The sequence below is a fragment of the Sapajus apella genome, unplaced genomic scaffold (assembly GCF_009761245.1).
Source record: "Sapajus apella isolate SASKATOON/1434 unplaced genomic scaffold, GSC_monkey_1.0 scaffold55, whole genome shotgun sequence".
In the NCBI taxonomy this organism is placed as follows: Eukaryota; Metazoa; Chordata; class Mammalia; order Primates; family Cebidae; genus Sapajus; species Sapajus apella.
In genome coordinates, this window is record NW_022436995.1 from 3,056,229 (window position 1) to 3,075,900 (window position 19,672).

General features: G+C 32.1%; 1 protein-coding gene across 3 annotated transcripts in view; it reads right to left on the reverse strand.

The window, feature by feature from the left end:
• The window catches only part of MDGA2 (MAM domain containing glycosylphosphatidylinositol anchor 2), an 863,364-nt gene that overhangs the window by 29,193 nt on the left and 814,499 nt on the right, over positions 1 to 19,672 (reverse strand). For 2 of the 3 annotated variants that reach the window (XM_032244514.1, XM_032244516.1), the window contains 4 exons: positions 13,082 to 13,259; positions 8,962 to 8,982; positions 5,156 to 5,311; positions 4,532 to 4,690 (listed from right to left, as the gene is read on the reverse strand). In XM_032244514.1, coding sequence (XP_032100405.1) covers positions 4,532 to 4,690; positions 5,156 to 5,311; positions 8,962 to 8,982; positions 13,082 to 13,259 — 514 coding nt within the window. The remainder of the gene's footprint in view (positions 1 to 4,531; positions 4,691 to 5,155; positions 5,312 to 8,961; positions 8,983 to 13,081; positions 13,260 to 19,672) is intronic. The other variant, XM_032244515.1, reaches the window with a different exon arrangement.

Consider the following 19,672-nt stretch of genomic DNA (forward strand, 5'->3'; position numbering starts at 1 on the left):
TATGATATGATGCTTACATCGCACATTCTTTTTTAAAGAAATGAATGATATGGGCCGGGCGCTGTGGCTCACGCCTGTAATCCCAGCACTTTGGGAGGCCGAGGCGGGTGGATCACGAGGTCAAGAGATCGAGACCATCCTGGTCAACATGGTGAAACCCCGTCTCTACTAAAAATACAAAAAATTAGCTGGGCATGGTGGTGCGTGCCTGTAATCCCAGCTACTCAGGAGGCTGAGGCAGGAAAATTGCCTGAACCCAGGATGCAGAGGTTGCGGTAAGCCCAGATTGCGCCATTGCACTCCAGCCTGGGTAACAAAAGTGAAACTCCGTCTCAGAAAAAAAAAAAAAAAAAAAAAAAAAAAAAGAATGATGTAATTAACTTGTATTTAATAAGCTTTTGTCATTTCTAGTGATCTCATATGAGATCCCTTCTTTTTTTTGCAAGAACATTAGAAATTCAGTGGATTCATTGATAATCGAAATGTCTATCAGTAGTCATAGGAATGCTGAAGAAAATCTTTTATTATTATCAGTGGCTGGATTTTGTATCACTTACATATAAATCAGCAGGTACTTTAAGGATAACATTATAGTTTTCATTTACAACATGTTTTTTTATTCAATCAGTTTTGATAAAACATTTAACAAGAAAGTGTACCGGTGTGGCAGGGCCAACTCAACCTCCTAGCATGAACACTCTTGTGTAATTCTCTCCCCTTGGGTATGGGCTTGAATTACCAACTCAGTCACGTTAAATGGAACAAGATAGACATTATGGGATATCACTTCAGGGTTAGGTTATGAAAAATCCTGGGCATGCATTCTCTCTCTCTCCTTAATGGATTACTTCCTTTGAAAAAAGCCTGCTGCCATGTCGTGGGACAGCCCTGTAGAGATATCTAAACGGTGAGGAACTGAGGGAGGCCTCCAATCAACAGTCAGCAAGAAATCAATAGCTAGTCCAATCTCTTGAGGGAGCAAAGCCTGCCAAAAATCAAGCAAGTGGGCTTGGAAGTATATCCTCCCCAAACTGAATCTTCAAATTGGGTCCTTTTCCGGAAGCTTGACTACAACCTTAGGAGACACCCTGAGCCAAAGGCACTCAGTTGAGCTATACCTGTATTGACCCACAGAAACTGTGTAATAATAAATATTTGTTTTAAGTCCCAAAAGTTTGGGGAAATTTGTTACACTGCAATAGAAAAGTAATATAACATATCTGACTTTAGTTCAAAGAGGAGTCTTTCTCTGTAGCAATGTATTGCTCATTTCTGTATTAGATAATTATGACCCTTCTCAATGGTATACTGTCCTTTAGTCACAGTTAAAAGTGCAAAATCTATTTACAATTACTTAAGAAGTTATAAATTTAATTAGGCTATTAGAAATTCAGGACAAGTCCTCTTTGAATTTAGATTTTCAAAAGAATGACTAAAACTGAAAGTACAATTTTAAAACCAGTGACTATAAATGCCTCCTGAGTTTACAAATGAATAAAAGTCTGAGAATTATACATGCAAAGAGGTAAGGTTTTAACTACTGGCAGATCTCTCTAATGAACTATCTTATCTAGTTCTAATTGATAACACAATACCTGGAACAGGTATTTTCCCCTAGATTTTAGTAAGCAGCATGCTTGCATCTTGCTGAGAGGAACCCAGGTAATAAACCTGATACCCAGCCAGCAACCTTCAGTCCGATGAAGCAAAGAAATGACACAGGGGTCAAAATGTAAATGTTTGCCAAGAAATAGAGAACTTTGCTCCCAATTTCCCCTGACTCCAAAATACTGAGAATAAAACTAGCAGAAAGTCAACTGGACATCCATTGACAATAAAGAAGCATAACAGCTGTTCAGCTAAAAGTATATTACAGTATATTACAATGACATATTAAAAGTGTTTTTAAAGTATTTTAAAAATAAAGCCCTAAAAAACTAGTCTCTTAAATAAGGTGAACATATTTTATGCCTTAAAGTAATTCAAAATATTGGTCTTAGAAATATTTATTTAAAAGTCAATTAGAATATATATTCCAATGTAAATTGGAAGAAGATTAAAAAAGTCCATGAAATATATTCAAAATAAAGAGTAAATAGAATGCACATTATTGACCAAAAGGAAGAATTAGAGTTGAGCTAATCCTACATTAGTAATAATATAGTAATCTCAAAATAAATAAAATGGTTTAGCAATTGTTAGATTTTTCCTTTCATAGCTTTTTAAGTCCGTTTCCAGTTTAGATTTTGTTTCTGAATGATTTTACCTACATTTTATGTTTATTTTCTTAAGTAAAATATGTCATTATGCTTCTTGTTTGCACAAAATCTGTAATAACTCACACCACTAATAAATAAATGTCACATAGTTAGCTAGGCTTGCCAAACCTTCCAAGAGGTGTTCTTGCAGAGTAATAAAACAGGCAGAATCTGTGTCCAGCTTTCCATGTTTGTATGATGGCTTCACTACTTAGCCATATGATGGGCATGGGAACTAAAGTTCTTTGTATTTCAATTTTGTTATCTATAAAACAGGATAATGATTTTAATAAGCACAAATGTGTATTGTGAAGATTAAGAGAAATAATCCACAAAATATCCTGATCTATGATGAGTACTTCATAAATGTCAACTATTACTTTATTATTGGTATTATTATTGCTATTTGAGATTCAAAGTAACTTAAGATTATGAAGGTCTGCCTTCTGGTTGAAGATACTAGGTATGTTGCCTAATTTAACCCAAACTACAGCTTTCTGAAATAAGAGTTGCTATTCTCATTTTACAGATAAGGAAACTGAGTTTCAGACATTTTAAGTGACTTCTCGAAAGTATTATAGTGATTAAGTGCTACAGCCAAGTTCCAGCCCAGGTCTCCTGACTTCATGTTTATAGTAGTTTAACTTCGTAGGAGCTTTCTGGCTGGGCACAATGGCTTATGCCTGTAATCCCAGCACAGGTGGAGGAGGGAAGATTGCTTGAGACCAGCCTGGGCAACATAGCAAGAGCTTGTCTCTATAAAAAAAAATAAAAATAAAAACAAATTGTAAAACAAAACAAAAAACCCAAACGCTATCCTTTTAGGCTTGTCACATATTGCTCTAATGTGAAGAATACTAGTTAATAGTATTGGGTATGAGTTTGAATCCCAGCACAACCATTTACTTGGCAGTTCATACAAACTTCTTGAGGTTCAGTTTTCTCCATGTACAAGACGGAAAGTGACATTCACTTTTACAAACTTAATTGAGATTCAATTGAGACTCTTGTAAAATGATTGACATTCACTTTTACAAACTTAATTACTTAGATTAAATAATATGGTGGCTGGCATATACTATGTGCCCATTTGTATTAGTTTATATCATATATATTTATACTATTATTTTATTAACTTATATAAAGACACTAATGTAATCCTAACTTCTCACATTTTACTTCCTTATTACCAGTGCCTTAACCCTCCCTGTGCTAATCTCTGCTTATTGAAAACATATCCCTTTGCATACCCAGAGAAATGTTCTCTTTTTGTATTGATGCATTGACTCATTCCTTACCTAGATACAGATCCACAATCCCTGCTTCAAGCTCTTTGGGGTTAGATATGCTTCATTATTCAGACTTTTGTATTGTGTTAGAAAGGTGAGAGAATATATCACTTGTATTATATTATGTGATACCTCCTGCAATGGTCTGGAGTAGAATCCTATTATTAAGCACGGTAATATTTCTGCTGCAAATGGTACAAATGCTTACACTCATTTGGATAGAGACTATAAATAAGTTCATATCAGTTCAGTTTATATATCAGGTTAACATGAAATGCCAAATTATTTAAAAAATTTGATAAGCAGTTCAGGATTTTAGAATTGCACATAAAATGGTAGACCTGTGTGATCTTTTCCCTCACAGAGTTCACTGGGTCTACCCTCAGTATAATGTAGTTCTTTGTCGAGCACAGTTGTGCATCTACGTATCTTATCCTCTGTTGTTGTACAAGGTCTCCAAGGAAAGGAAATATATCTTTATCTTTGTATGCTCTGCAGGATCTAGAATGTTCTTAAATCTTATCAGGTGTGTTTGGCATACTTTAAAAACATGGAAAAAGAAACAGTATTTCAAATATGTGGATGGTGCTAAAAATAGCTACAACATGGAAACATGGCAGCGTTACTTTTCATCGTGATTAATATGCATTGAGTCATTTTCAAAGCAAATTTTTTGGAAAAAAGCAGCCTAAGTTATGCTGTGTCAATTCCATGAGATCTTGTAAAGAATTTAACTCATAGAGGGTCTGCCTAATTTAGAATTTCAAAAGAAAGTAGGCGTTGCTCTAAAAGGTCAAATTTTAATCTAAATTAGATGGTGGGGAAAAATTCTTAGTATCTTATTTTGCAATATGCAGATAAGTCATTGAAAAAGTAAATTGTAGCATTCTTTGACAAAAATTGTTTTAATGCTGTGTGTTTATGAACTTTTTTCTTCTTAGTTATCATTAACTTTATAAGAATCAGTAATTATTGCTATCTCACCTATATGTTGTCCATACATGTGATAAAAGAAGCTGAAACAATATGCAGTGTTTGTGGGTCCATAAGGGTTTTTGGGAGCTATGCTGAAAACAGGGCTGAGAAGTCGAGCCTTTTCGCCTTCCAATCTGGGTCGTGATGTCTCAATGTACATATAAAAACCTTAAAACAGACAAAATAAAGTGTTTAAACACATTAGTCTTAGGCATAATGAAATTTCAAATCACTGAGAAGTCTTATAGTTTTCATACAAAATAAAGATGGATAGGAAGATTTGCATCTCATTTATAAAATCTGTATGTGTATATATAACTAATAGTGGTGTTAACATAAAGAATAAATGATCTACCAAATTAAAGATAAAATGTATAAAAACTTGAGACCAAATTCGAAATTTAGACTTGAATTATCAAAAAATTCCTATTCTCTCTACTATACACATCAGTGAGTTCTGAAAAAGAAATCATGTCTAATAAGTTTTGTAAATATCTACATTGATACTGTATAGGAAATTTAATATTTTATTCCATAATCTTCAAATATGTGGCTCAATATTAGTATTTCATATTTGTAACAGTTTTTAAAATTCTCTGATTGCCATGAACACAACAGTTCATACCCTCATACCTTCTTTGGAGCCACTACGGTCAGCATTAGGTCCTGTATTAGGAGTATATTTTGTATTTCTTGTTGCAGTACTTTGTTTGGTCCAGTCAAAATTATCTGTATCATCTTGAGTGAACAAACAAATATTGCCATCTTCAAATCCACAATGAAATTCTCCTGTTGATACATTATAATTAAATTAATACTGAATAAATTAATACAAATGTTGCAATATTTTCATAAGAAAAATGTAAACTATTATACAGCAATAATAATGCAAGATTGTGATAATGGCATGACAGCCATAATAGTGCAACTATTGCACTATATGCACTCTGTATATACAACTGTATAGATTACAACTAAACATAAAAACAATCCAATTTTAATGAAAAACTAAAATAATTTACATATAAATTAATATCTTAAGAATATTTAAGACCCAAACAATTCTCTAAAACATCTAGATAACTGAAATTAAAGAATACAATTCATGCTTGAATTATAGCTGAATAATTTCCCCAACTTTCATTTTGTCAGTATAGAAACAATCAAAACAAAACTGTCAATTGGAAAATTACCTTTATTAATTTACCTGATGGTAGTTTTAAATAGGTATACTTTAAATTTATAATTTTTCATGCATGTCTACAGATGCTTTCTAATACCCACTTGCATAAATGGAAGTGTGCTTAGGGCAAGCAAACTATTTTGAAAAGTACTAATCTTTCATACTTTATCTAAATGTGGGGTTCCTGGATACTTGAAATTCATTTGAAACGAAGTAATTATAACATATTTTAAAGATTTTAAGAAGGACTGTGATTTCTTGGATGCCTAATGTATGTTGAGTTCAGACCCAACACAAGTTCAGACAAACACTTTTTCAACTATCTCTGAAATGTGGGTGGTAGTAATATTTCCAGGTATCAAAGGTTTTCTTACTGGGATGTACCCTGCTTGAAAAATAGGTGTAAATAAAAAAGTTGTTAAGGTCTGCTAGATACATTATTAAAGAGTGTGTTTCCTTAAGAAAAAAATAAACGTCATGTATATTATTTCACTCAGCCTCATAACAACTCTATGAAATCACAATAATCCTTAGGCAAGAGGCTTACAGAGGAGAAAACTTTGGCAAAGGTCAGCTATTAAATGATAAAGTCAAATGGAAACCAAATTCCCTGGAATTCATGGAGATATAAACACCTAAAGAACAAAGACTTCCATTTTAGTCTCTCTCCAACCTACCTACTTGGGGCTAAATTTATTCGATATCCTTCGAAATGGAGCTCTGTTTGAGAGTATGTACCTGAATTAATTAAAAATTATTGGTACTTACAAATAAAAATAAAACAGAAGGCTTTCCTTTTAAATTTAGGGATTGAGTTTATGTTTTCTTTTTTGTATTTTAGACTAAACACTTGCTTTACCTCTTTGTCTTTATTTATATTCTATATTCTGGATAAGTAAAGTTACAGGAAATATATGTATTTAAGGGAGTCTAATCAATAAATTAATTTCTGAATAAACAATATTCTACATAAAAAATTTATTAGACACATTTGTGCCACAGAACTTGTATTAAACAAGACATGACCTTTTGATGCTATCAGCTGGAAAAATAAGGTTGGTGACAGCAGTGTAGCAGCAGTGTATGCATTTATATACATGCATGTATTTCTTTAAACATATTTTAGATATGATAGGAGATTTCAAACTGCTTTGGAGTTTTGAATCCCATAAAAGCAAAGTTTGATTTTTGAATGTTCTCAGTTATTTAAATACATATTACATATGCACAAAAAGATGTCACAGAACAAATGTGAAGACTAAGGATTTCAGTTTATACATCTACTGCCAAATCTTACTTTTTATATGTTATTTAAGACTATGTATAATGAATTTTTATCACACTGTTAAACCACATTTTTTTTGTAATTTAAACTTGTTTAGAAAGATAACACAGCTTGTCTTCAAAAATCAACAAAATAATTTTTGAAACAAAAATACGTGTCTTTCATAGTAAAATTAAGCAATAATGCAGCTTCTGAAAACTACAAAAAATGACAGTTGTGCCTAAAAATTTTCATAGTTTAGGCTATTTTTTATGGTGTAAGTTGTTTACAGTATTATAACTAGTGTAATAATTCAAATCAAACAAAGATACTTAAGCAAGATCAATAGTCTTCATTCCTTCTAAGGACATATATCTTTACAATAAATAAACCTATTACTGAAGAAAATTTATAAAAAGTTGGCAAGTAAAATGAAAATAAAACTCACTGGTTGAAACCCAGTAACTAATTTTTTTTATTGTTATACTTAAGTCCTGGGGTACATGTGCAGGACGTACGGGTTTGTTACATAGGTATATACATGCCATGGCGGTTTGCTGCATCCATCACTCTGTTATCTACATTAGGTATTTCTCCCAGTGCTATCCCTCCCCTATTCCCCCAATCCCTGCTGTCCCTCTCCTAGCCTCCCACGCCCACCCCGAGACACACCCGAGTGTGTGATGTTCCCCTCCCTGTGTCCATGTGTTCTCATTGTTCAACCACTTATGAGTGAGAACATGTGGTGTTTGGCGTTCTGTTCTTCATGACTAAAACACCAAAAGCAATGGCAACAAAAGCCAAAATAGACAAATGGGATCTAATTAAAGAGCTTCTGCACAGCAAAAGAAACTATCATTAGAATGAACCAGCAATCATTTAAAAAGCTTATTAGAATATAGGATATCTGATAGATAAAGAAAATGCAGTGAGCTGTACAAACCTTTCAAAAGTCAATGTAATATTAAATAGTAAAAGAACTTATAAAATAGGAAAGTAATGAAGTCCAGGATTTTTACAAAGATAATAGAACTGGGAATTGAATGAATCTTGCATTTTCTACTTCTTTTCTAATTACAACATGATTTTGGCAGAGTTTCAAGAGCTACACAGAAATAACTAAAGATATTTTAAATATTCTCCATTATGTGGTCTTCAAAATTTTGCTTTATTTGGTCTGCAGAAATTTCTCTGAATCCTTCTCAATATAATGAAAAAATAAAAATAAAAACTCAGGAATAAGAAACCTGATACCTAGTGGTCATTTTGTACTCACAGACACTCTTTGGTCCTTATTTAAGCTTGTAAAAATCTAATCTTAAAAATAAATAGCTCTGATTTAAAATATTTCTTCACGGTAAATCCTCTGTTGATTTAAAATTATTTTCTAGGGACAGGGAAGTTTTCATATATGGGAATATTTTTTAAGGTAGATACATATCATCTTATAATGTTTAATATAAAACAAAAATAACTTTTCAGAAGTCCCCAAATTTAACAATTTTACAGATTTCATAACCTAAATTAGACCAAATACATTGGAGTGTAAAGTAGTGTTCTATGAAAGAAAGTCTCAGTTAAACCCATCAAATAGCAACTTTCTAAGTAATCATACTCGTATAAGTGGAATATAGAAATTCAAAGAAGGAAAATCAAGAAACGCATAACAACAATAAAAATAATATGCAATCCCACACAAAAAAAATCCCACAGCTGCAGAAATAGCAAATATTGAGCAGGTTGGCAAATGGCTCCATATTTCAATATTTAGGAAAACCTATAAACCTCAGTTATCAGTATTAAAAGACGTGTTTTTATATCCCTATCCTTTGAATTTTAAAATCTACATTTATTGCCAATTTTGCTGATTCTGAGCAATTGTGTTTTTGACCAATCTTTTATACAAAGATTGCTAAACAATTCTTTGTAAAAATGTTCTATTCTTCATATTTATTCAATATAGTGCTATTTTGTAAGTGAAAATATACTTACTCAAATGAGGATTTACAGGAGCTACAAGAAAAGCAAAAGGAACAACAACAAAAAAAACAATGTTAGCATGGCTTGAATGTCTTTTATTTATAAAAGTCTAATCAGTGTCTCATAGTTCCTTACCAAAAGTTAATGATCTTTCCCACTGTGGCCATTCAGATTTATTTCTGCAATCCATTTTGTTTTAGAGGATTGAATACAATCTGCTTTGGAGCTCAGCAATAACAACTTCTAATTACCAAAAAGACCTATTCTCAATAGCATGGGAAATTTTCCTTTTTCAAGAGTTTCTGACCTCTTAAATATTTTAACCAGTACTAAACAAATATACTCAGATATCAAAACTGAGACTGACAGTAGGCAAATCTGTAATGTAGATGATTTAACAGTGAAAACAATTATCTGGCAGAATTTTGGCTTTTGTTTTCTGTTGATTTCTACTTCTGAGAGTAAAGTAGAGAGCTCACGGCATATATGAAAATAAAGCAATCCTGATACCATGTTGTAATATGTGTACTAAAATTAATAACAACATCAGTGCCTTTTTGTTTAATTACATTAAAATACACTCACACATACACACGTGTGCATGCATACAGAGTTAAAATGATGAGCAACACATTTTGTGTTTTGGGGTACCAAAATAATTTTTTTCCAAAAAAGTAATTATATCTGCAACACAAGTACCAATGAATTTCCACTCAAAGAGTAATGAATACTTGAAATATTACTAACACTTCAACAAAAATATGTCTCATCTAAGACAAATTTGTATCTGTATGTATCAATTAACCACTTATTACTCTGTGAGAAAATTCTATTCTGGATGACGGAGAGCATTGATGTACTTCCCCAAGATTACAATGGGCAGTTAATCTATAGTGCAGAACTTGTCTAATTTTCCATTGTCATTAACTGCCTTTATTATACTTGTGCAATACTAATAAAGTATTATGGACAAAAATGTTCATAATTGTAACATTAGTATACAAATGATGAATTTTAACAGAATAAGTTTTTTAGTTATTTTCACTATTCCTACATACAGAAGACAATTCCCATTACTGTAGTTGTTTTTCTGATTCTACATTCCACATTGCAAATTACGAAAAGAATAACAGAAAAGGAACTGAAAGTGAACTTAAAATAACAATTTTATTTTATGGCAAGATATCAATGTATTTTAAAATTAGTAAAAATTAAAATTATTCCATAGGTAATATAAAATTAAAACAATTATATGCTATCTTTCAAAGATGTAAGCATTCTTGAATTATAATTTAGTTCTAAGATAGGTTGTATGTATATGTAAAGCTCTTACTAGACTGAGTTTTAATGGAGTCTTCTCCTCCAACATTTTAGTCATCAAATTCACTGTACATAATGCAGTTAACTTTGTGGAAATTTGCAAGTCTAACTTCTAAATATTGCAGCAAGTTCATTTTCTTCTTTCATTTGAACTTGCATGAATAATTTTTGTACATATATATTATAGACTATGTGTCCCCCAAAAATTCATATGCCAATGCTTAGTCCCCAGTATAATTGTATTTGGAGATAAAGCCTTTAGGGAGGTGATTAAGATTAAATTAATCTTGGCCCTAATCCAATGGGATTAGTGACTTTATAAGAGGAAGAGGAGACTCCAGAGAGCTCTCTCTGCCATGTGAAGAAGACAGGGTGAAATGGTGACCTTTTATAAGTTAGGAAGACAGCTCTCACCAGAAGCTAACTATGCCAGTGCTTTGATCTTGGACTTCTCAGCCTCTACAAGTGTGAGAAATAAATTTGTGTTGTTTTAGCCTCCCACTATGGTATTTTGTTATGGCAGCCCAAACAGACTAACACAATGCCTCTAAACCATTAAAGTATACATTGCCCAAACCTGTATTACATAAAAATAATTTTAATAAAAAATGTTGGAGGTCTTAATATGTATACCTAAGTATGTAAAAACAATTTTGAAAACTTGGTATTAAAAGTAATACCTATTTTCCACATCTATTTTTCATTTTATTTTGTTGCCTCAAGAGTTTTCAGCAACAACTACTGAGCTTATTAACTTTCTAAAATCTCTTTAAGTAAAGTCATAATGATCAACTAACCTTAGCAAGAAAGTAAAGATCTCTAATGGAGTGGGGAGCCCTAAATCTAGTCAGTTCTGTCATTTCACAATTTATTATCTGTGCAGGACACTGAAACTTTCTGAGTCCCAACATCTTCATCTTTTAAAGATACTGATACTAATGCATTCTACATTATACATCTTACTTTTTTGGTATAAATTGTAAGTATAAACAACTTTAATGAGTTTTTAATAGTTTTACTTCATTTTTCATGTTTTACAATAGTCACTACTTCCCCCTTTGGCAGGAAACATATATTTAAGGGTAAACACAATGGAGAACTTCAGGTGCAAACAAAGCATTCTATTATCTTTTAAACTCAAACTCTGATAATCAATGATAAAAAGAATCACATTCGACTGGGATCTGTGGCTTAAGCCGGTAATCCCAGCACTTTGGGAGGCCGAAGCAGGTGGATCACCTGAGGTCAGGAGTTTGAGACTAGCCTGGCCCTGAAGAAACCCCCTCTTTAATAAAAGTACAAACATTAGCTGGGTGTGGTGGCGGATGCCTATAATCCCAGCTACTGGGGAGGCTGAGGCAGGAGATTCACTTGAACTAGAGAAGCAGAGGTTACAGTGAGCCGAGATCACGCCACTACACTCCAGCCTGCAAGACAGTGAGACTTCATCTCAAAAAATATTTATAATATTTCACTGAAGCAATATAACAAATAGGAACTGTTTTAACAATGATTAATTCTAACCTGAAAAATACTTTGAACAATCTAGAGCTAACATTGAATACTACAATTATAAAATACACAAAAATTTCAATTTTTAAAATATGGCTCTCTTTAGTATACAGTAAAATAACATATCTAATTGCCATTGTTTCTCTTTGAGATATTCTAGATAAAAGTTTTAGATCCACTTCTTTTTGAAAGTTCCGCACTAATTTCTATGTTTGTCCAAATAGGACATTTAAGTAGTGAAGAAATATTTTATGCATATAGTGATTAAAAATAAAACTATCACTAACACACACACAAACATTTAGCATTTTTTAACGTTAGCAATATGAAAAACGAATGGCCACCAACAACCAAAACCAAAATCCAGCAACTAAGATGTCTTTTGACATGTACATAAATATACAAACTGTGGTACATTTATGCAATGGAGATTATTGAATGATAAAAAGATATGAGCTATGAAGGCCCAAAAAGGCACACAGAAGTCTTCTGTATTTTAAGTGAAATAAGGCAGTCTAAAAAATCTAAAACTGCTGCATGCTGTATGATTCCAAATTTATAACATTCCCGAAAAGAAGACATTATACAGAGAGTAAACATGTCATTGGCTGCCTGGACTGGAGAAGGGGGAGATAAATGGGTAGAGCGTGGGGGTTTTTTGGGCAGTGAAACTATTCTGGGTGATATTGTAATGGTAGAGAAATGATATACACTTGTCTAAATCCATATAAATGTACAACACAACTGTAATGTAAACTATTGATTTTAATAATGTCTCAGTATTAATCAATTTTTATAAATGTACCACAGTAATGTAAGATGTTAATAATGGGATATTGTTTCAGGGAAAAGGGGCTCTCCATACTTCCTGCCAATTTTCTGTAAACCTTATACACTACTCTAAACCTGAAGTCTATTAATTTTATTTAAAAAAAAAACAGAAAAAAATTGATAATTTTTTTTTTACTTTTTAATAACATAAGTTCTAAAGTCATCAAGAATTTGAAAAGATAAAATGCAGACAAATATAGTATCATAACTTGTAGGATCAAAAATAAAGACATTGCTTATATCACATAGGTTCAGAGTTAACTAAATTAGCCTATGTATCTACATTTGTAATCAAATGTTACATTTATGGTGATTAGAGTTTTGGCTTTTGTTTGTTTAGTTAACAGGCTAATGACCCAGAAAGTCAATACGATAAATTTTACTTTGTGTCTAAATTTGTTAGATAGCAGCAACCAAAATTTTCCATATAGTTTAACATATAAATAATTTTAAATAAAAGGCTACTTACCACTATATTTGATCACACGAATTGTTGAATCTCCTTCACCAAATTTGGTGAGAGGAGTCAGTCGGACTTCATAAGCTTCTGGTTTAATTAGCTCTGTCAAGTTATATGTAATTAATTCTCCCTTTTGAATATTCCCATTTATTTTAATCTCCTGCTCCCACCAACGCTGCTGCCCAGCCTGAAATCAAAACAATTATATAATAATGTTCACAGACTGTTCTTCAGAGGTACCAAGAAAATTGAAAACAAATTCTGAAATTTTATTAAATGAAAAAATATATTAATACATATTATTAAAGTTCAGGTGTCTATAATGAGAAACAAATTTTGAAGATGTTTACATGCAGATGTTTGCAGGTAATTGCCAAATGATCAGAGGTTCATTAAACAGATTTAACAGATTTACTATATCACCTAATATTTAGTAAAAGTCAGAAATTTCAAAAGTATCTCTGATTTGCTAGTTGGGAGAGATTAAGTTTAGCTACTTCTTAGAACTCTTTATCACCTTAGTAAACATATACATTCCATATATAACAGTTCCTGTATCTTCTGGGCATTAGAAATATAAAAGACTAAATCCTTAACTTTTTCAAGTCTATTAAAAAGACAGGCACAATAAACAAATGTATAATATAAAATTTCAGTTATATGTCCAATAAAGAAAAATAAAAAATCACAAGTGGATTAAGAGTCATAGTGGGAAGGTTGCAGAGGGGACTCTTTTATCTAGTTAATCAGAGGACATCTCCATAAGAATGTTGGAAACTTAAGATGAATGCTAGGAATTTTCCATTGGATTTGGCAAGAGGGAGCAATTGTCACCTTGAAATAAATGGTGTCAGAATAATGAAGATGAAAATGTGATTGCAATATGTTAGAAGAAGAATGAGTTTCACAGTGCTTTTCCCACTCTAAAAAATCACAATGCTCAGATAATTTTATAGCACAGTTATCAAAATGTTCAGGAAACAATTCTAATCTTTTATAAAATCTTGCAGGGATTCTTAAAAACACTCTCCAGCTATATTATTTAATTTAAACCAAAAATAGGATTGTACGAGAAAGAAAAATATGTATACAAAGTAAATTCATTAAGTTTTAACGGTCATTTTATATCCAGTATTGTTTCTCTTGCAAGGATGTAAGGATTGCTTAACTTTAGAAAGTATATTAACATAGTTAACTGGTAAAAGAAGAAAAAACCTATTTCTACTAGATGGAGAAAAATTTGGGAAACAACCACTCATATTTACAATAAAACTATTAACAAGCTAGAAATAGAAGGCAACTTGATAAAGATGATCCAACAAAAAGGTAGATGATGTTTTATTTTTAATGCTTACATTAGAATTTGTTTAGAGTTACAATTGAGAAAATGTTCAACATAATCTATTTAAAATTGTACTTCAGTAACAATAAAGTATATAATACTTGGAAAAACAAAAGCAAAATAGATCTATAGAGCTGTCTATGTAGGAATCTTTCTCTGTGTTTCTTTCCCTCTCTCCTTTTCTCTCGCTTTATCCTTCCATATACATATAATACTTGAATGTCTTTTACAAGCACTCTGAAGCTTTCTTTATTAAATTTATACATATAATTTATTAGATGAGATACTAGGTAGCCCACAGCTTTGTTATTATAAATTGTGATTTTAAAACTATTAATATTTTAATGACTTATACAATAGTGATTTTTAAAATTGTCCTTATATTCATATATATATATATATATTTATATATAACAAATACAGTCCCCCCTCTATCTCTCTCTCTCTCTCTCTCTCTATATATATATATATATATATGTATATATATGTATATATACACGCATAATCCTGCTTTGCCTTGTAATATGTGTCTGTTATTTTTCATACCTGAAATCTATGGTGTCCTTTTTCATGGGGCTTTTCTCCTTTTATTTGCGTGGTTATTTTTCACTGGGTGCTGATAATGTGGCTTAAAATTCTATTTTTGGGGGTTCTCTGAGGCCTATGACAAAGACATATTCTATAGATATACTGTTGTTTCTGACATGCTCCTAAGGGCATCAACCATATGGTCTACTTTTACTTTGATGGTGAAACTCTTTGTTGTTACAAATTAGAGTGGAGAAGATCCCTTGGTTGGAGAAGGCCTTGAGTTTGCCTTGTTCTCTGCCTCAGTACTGCCATACACATTAACATGGATAAATTTCCCAAAACTAATATTGAACCAAAATGAATTTTGAAGTAGATATGTTATAAAATTTAGTTTTAAACTATGTATTTTAAAGAGGATGTATAGATATATGTATTAAAGTATAAAGAAATGAAGAGAAATAATAAACAGTTCAAGGTACGGTTTACATAGGTTAGGAGAGTGTCAAGGGAAAACGATGCAATTGTGAGTGGTAAAGAAAGGATTCAACTCTACTGGGTGATTTTTTGTTTTGTTTTGTTTTATACTAACGGTAGATATCAAAATTATGATTACATTATTTTGTGTAGGCCTGAAATGTTTCTCTGTTTTTAATAAAGACTTAGAGAATAAGAGAGAGAAATAATTTTGAATTTTCTTAAAACTCTTTCTCCCTAGACTTCCATGACAGTGGCCTCGCTCATATTACTTCCCATGTCTGCATCTTTGGTCCTTATTTTCTTTTCCTGTGTTCTCAATGTTGATGTTCTCTAGAATTTTAAATTTGGTGTTTTTGGTACTTTGTACTAGTGGTTCTCATATTTCTGCAAGCATAAGAATCACTGGATGTCACTGTTAACCAAAATTCTAGGTTTCAACCATCAGTAAATATGGTTCAATGAGATCTATAAATATAATCTTTAAAAAGCATCTCCTCTCCCACATAGTAATTTGGATACAAATAATCCAGAGGCTATATTTGGTGAGGCACAGATTAGTCCTGCTAAACCACCTCATTACTACTGGGAGCTTCCTCTAATATCTCTGTATTGATAACTCCCTAACTTGTATTTTAAGCTCAGAAAATTAAGAAAAAAATACATCTATTAGTCTACCATGTGCTACTATTTTAACTGTGTTATGCTTATTTAATATACCACAAACCCTAGTAAGAAGTAACTATACTTAGTCCTATTTCATGAATGAAAAACTGAGGCAGAGAGAGGTTAAGGAAACTCTCCTAAGTGGCAGCTTCAGAATGTGATTAGACCCAAAATGACTCTTTTCGGCATCACTTTCTCCTTTGTTTTCCCTGAATTTATTGCTCTTTTAATTGTTTTTAGCAGAGCCCTTATATATTTAGTTATAATACACTATGTCTGGTCATTAATTTGATAGAAATGTGATGAGATTAAGTGCCAGCATACAATGTATATTTAACTGGCCTCCAAGGAGTACGGCAGAAAATCCAAGTTATTTCAGTGAAAACTGCGTACAGTCACTGAATTTACATACAGTGGTGAATGATAAAAAACCTAATTTCACAGAAAGTACTTATCTTTCATAAATAAGCATGCATAGTTAATACTAGGTATTATGAAGCTTCTTTCAGTTATGTAGGCTAAAATTCTATAACATAATATAATTGACAATACTTTTACCGTTTTAAAATTTTAGATATTTATATATATGAATAATAGACAAAGTGCTATGATTTTTAAAGACGGATAAAAGCAATTTAAACACACAAAAATATTACAGAATAACTTATTTGACATTTTACTGTTACCTAAAGACACACAAGTTTAATCAAGGTGTACTTTTCTGGGTGTTAATATAAGTTTAAATAAGAGTTTACTGCCACTGAAAATTTGAAGTACATCATAAAGGAGACACTGCAGGTATTCTCTTCTTATAACGAGTGTTCTACTCAAGTAATTTCTCAGCAGATACACTGATGTTGTTACTTATTACAAACTCCAATGTCCATAACTCGATATGTGTATTAAAAAGCAATAACTTTGATTCCAAGTCTCTAATATAAGCTGTAATGAAAACATACACTTCAGCAGTTGGCAGAATAAGCAGTTAAATACTTCATATTGTATCTCAGCTGTGCAAAATGTAAAACTGGAAAACTAAATGTAATGTTTGCACATACACGAAAGGAAATGCAATATTATTCCACTTACTGAAAGTAATACCAGAAAATCCTCAGAGAAGATAGGTTCTAAACCATACTGCAGATAACAGCCCCAGATCATACTTACAAGCATGATGATATGTAACTGTGAAACTATTTTCTTGTCAATTTAAAAAATCCATTTAATTTGTCTTGTTTCCCCAGGAGATCTATTCCATTCATATGATTTAGAGGTTAGCCTAAAGATCCCCAAGTACCCTAAAGTGAGGCTTTTTATTAAAAGCTGTAATTTGTTATTTTTACTACAGAGGATAATTAAAAAGCTATTGCTGAAAAGGTCTCAGGAGGAAAAACCATGTTAATTTTTTCTCTTAATTATCTCTTCTCTAAGAAACAAAATTAGCTCATTTAATAGCAGAAGTATGCAACAGATTCTGAAATATGAAGGGAATAAAAGTGACCCTGTTTTCCTTTTTTTTTTCTTGGACTGTAAATCTTTTTAACCACTATAATGAGCTCCATTGAAAAGTACCAGGTAAGTGAAAACTAAAACAGAAGAAGAAATACAACCGAATACAAGGCACATATGTGTGTTTATTTCATTTATTTTTATGTAACTCTGTAAGAGAGAGATTGAGATATCCATTTTATAGGAAACTTCTATTCATCTTTAGCAACCATACTGATAATAAAAATAATAGCTGACATTAAAAATCCAGGTACTACAGACCCTAAATCATACACATGAATGATTATCCAACGGAATGTGAACTCATTAAGGTGACATTTTCATGGATTAAAATCAAATTTTCCTATAATCCCAATGTAACACTGATTTTAAGATAAACTATTGTTTTAATAACCCCTTTTAGGGGAAAGGAGATAGTAAGTAACACGGCATTAAATGAATCTTATTTTTATTTTTGTCTAACAATAGCAAACATTTATTCAGTGAATTATATGTCTTGTCTTCTTTCATTATCACAGATTTGACTATTATCTTCTTTACATTCAGCAAGAATTCTTCTGAGTAGGAACTTTTCACGTCATGGAAATATTTTGCTTATCATACTTCGCTTATGCTATTAACACCTTTAGAAGTGAAGGTGTATCTTTTAGATATCGAGATGTTTATAAATTTTTGTTTGCCATTGGTCTTTAGAATCTTGCATTATTTTTCTTAATTGAATTATGTCTCAATTAAAGTGAAGAGCTTTCCTTGAAAACATCCTGGCATGGTAGAGAAGAGAATTCTTATTGTTTGAACTCAGTCAGCTTCATCTGGTCTTTCTAGTTGTGGTGCGGTGTCTAGCATCTATAGCATTTATTGTTTATGTCCTTGGAAGTATCTTGGCCTTTAGTCACTAGTTCTACTCAGTCTGCATTTTTCTTAGGCAAATCACGAGTTCCCTGAGTTTAACAGTATTATCTTTGCCTTTTCTTTTGAAGAGTTGTGGGATTGGTGAATCCTGATAGCTTCCCCAGAAATACAGTAAAGCAAAGAATTAACCTAAAGAACTAACCAGGCCCCATTCGTTGGAAATCTGATTCAGTCTACCTTACTATGCTACTTGAGGGGTCCTCGAAGTGGGACTCAGATCTCGGATTTTCTAAGCAAGTCTTGCAATCTTCCTCAGCTACTTGTTGGGAAGTGAGCATACATCCTTTTCTATTCTGGTAGGTTGTAGGTGCCTTTTATCAGGGAATCTCTAGTACTGACTCTATTGATATTCTCTTACTAATGCTAAAATAATCCTCTTTACCATGCCTGGAACTCTGTATTTGCATAGGGAATTGCTCCTGATATCTTTATTGCTGACATAAAGCATTTCAGAACGCCACACTGTTTCTCCCCTAGCACCTCCTGCCCACTTTCACCACCATGATCTCGATTTGATTTAAATACTAGGCTTTCAAGGCTTGTTTTTGCTTGGGCTTTATAAAATCTACTAAAAGTTCACTTATCACCTTTCTTGTTTTGTGCAGGTGTGGGTTGGTCTTCCTATTCTTGTGCCATAAACCTTAGCCTTCTCTGTTGTAATTTTAAGTAATGAGAGAGCCTTTAGAAAGAGAATTACAAGAATAGGAAAATTCATTTGTTAATTTGTCAAATTCTCAACTGACCTTTTCCACCAAAGTTTTTAATAGCAAACTACTATAAACTTGCATTTAGTTTTCAGTATTTTGAAAATCATTCCCTGTAGTATTTGTTGTTTATATGCCCTTTAGCATCAGTTACTGATTATAAACAAAACAAACACAGCAGCCCTCAGGTAAAGACAGCATTGAATGTGTCCACAGCATCGGTGGTCTGTCATTCATGTAGTTTAGCAAGCTTTCTTCTTTCACCTATCTTAGTGAGTTGCTGCTGTCTGAACAGATGTGAACTGGCTACGCAAGCAGAGTCTCTGGTAAAGCTCACCAGTAAATGAAAGGCCTTGCAAATATATTTCAAGGGATTTTTTTTTTTTAAAGAAAACTAAGCATTAAGCAGAGAGAACAACGTCTTTAGTGACATCCAAGGGAAATATTCTTGCTCAGTGATCA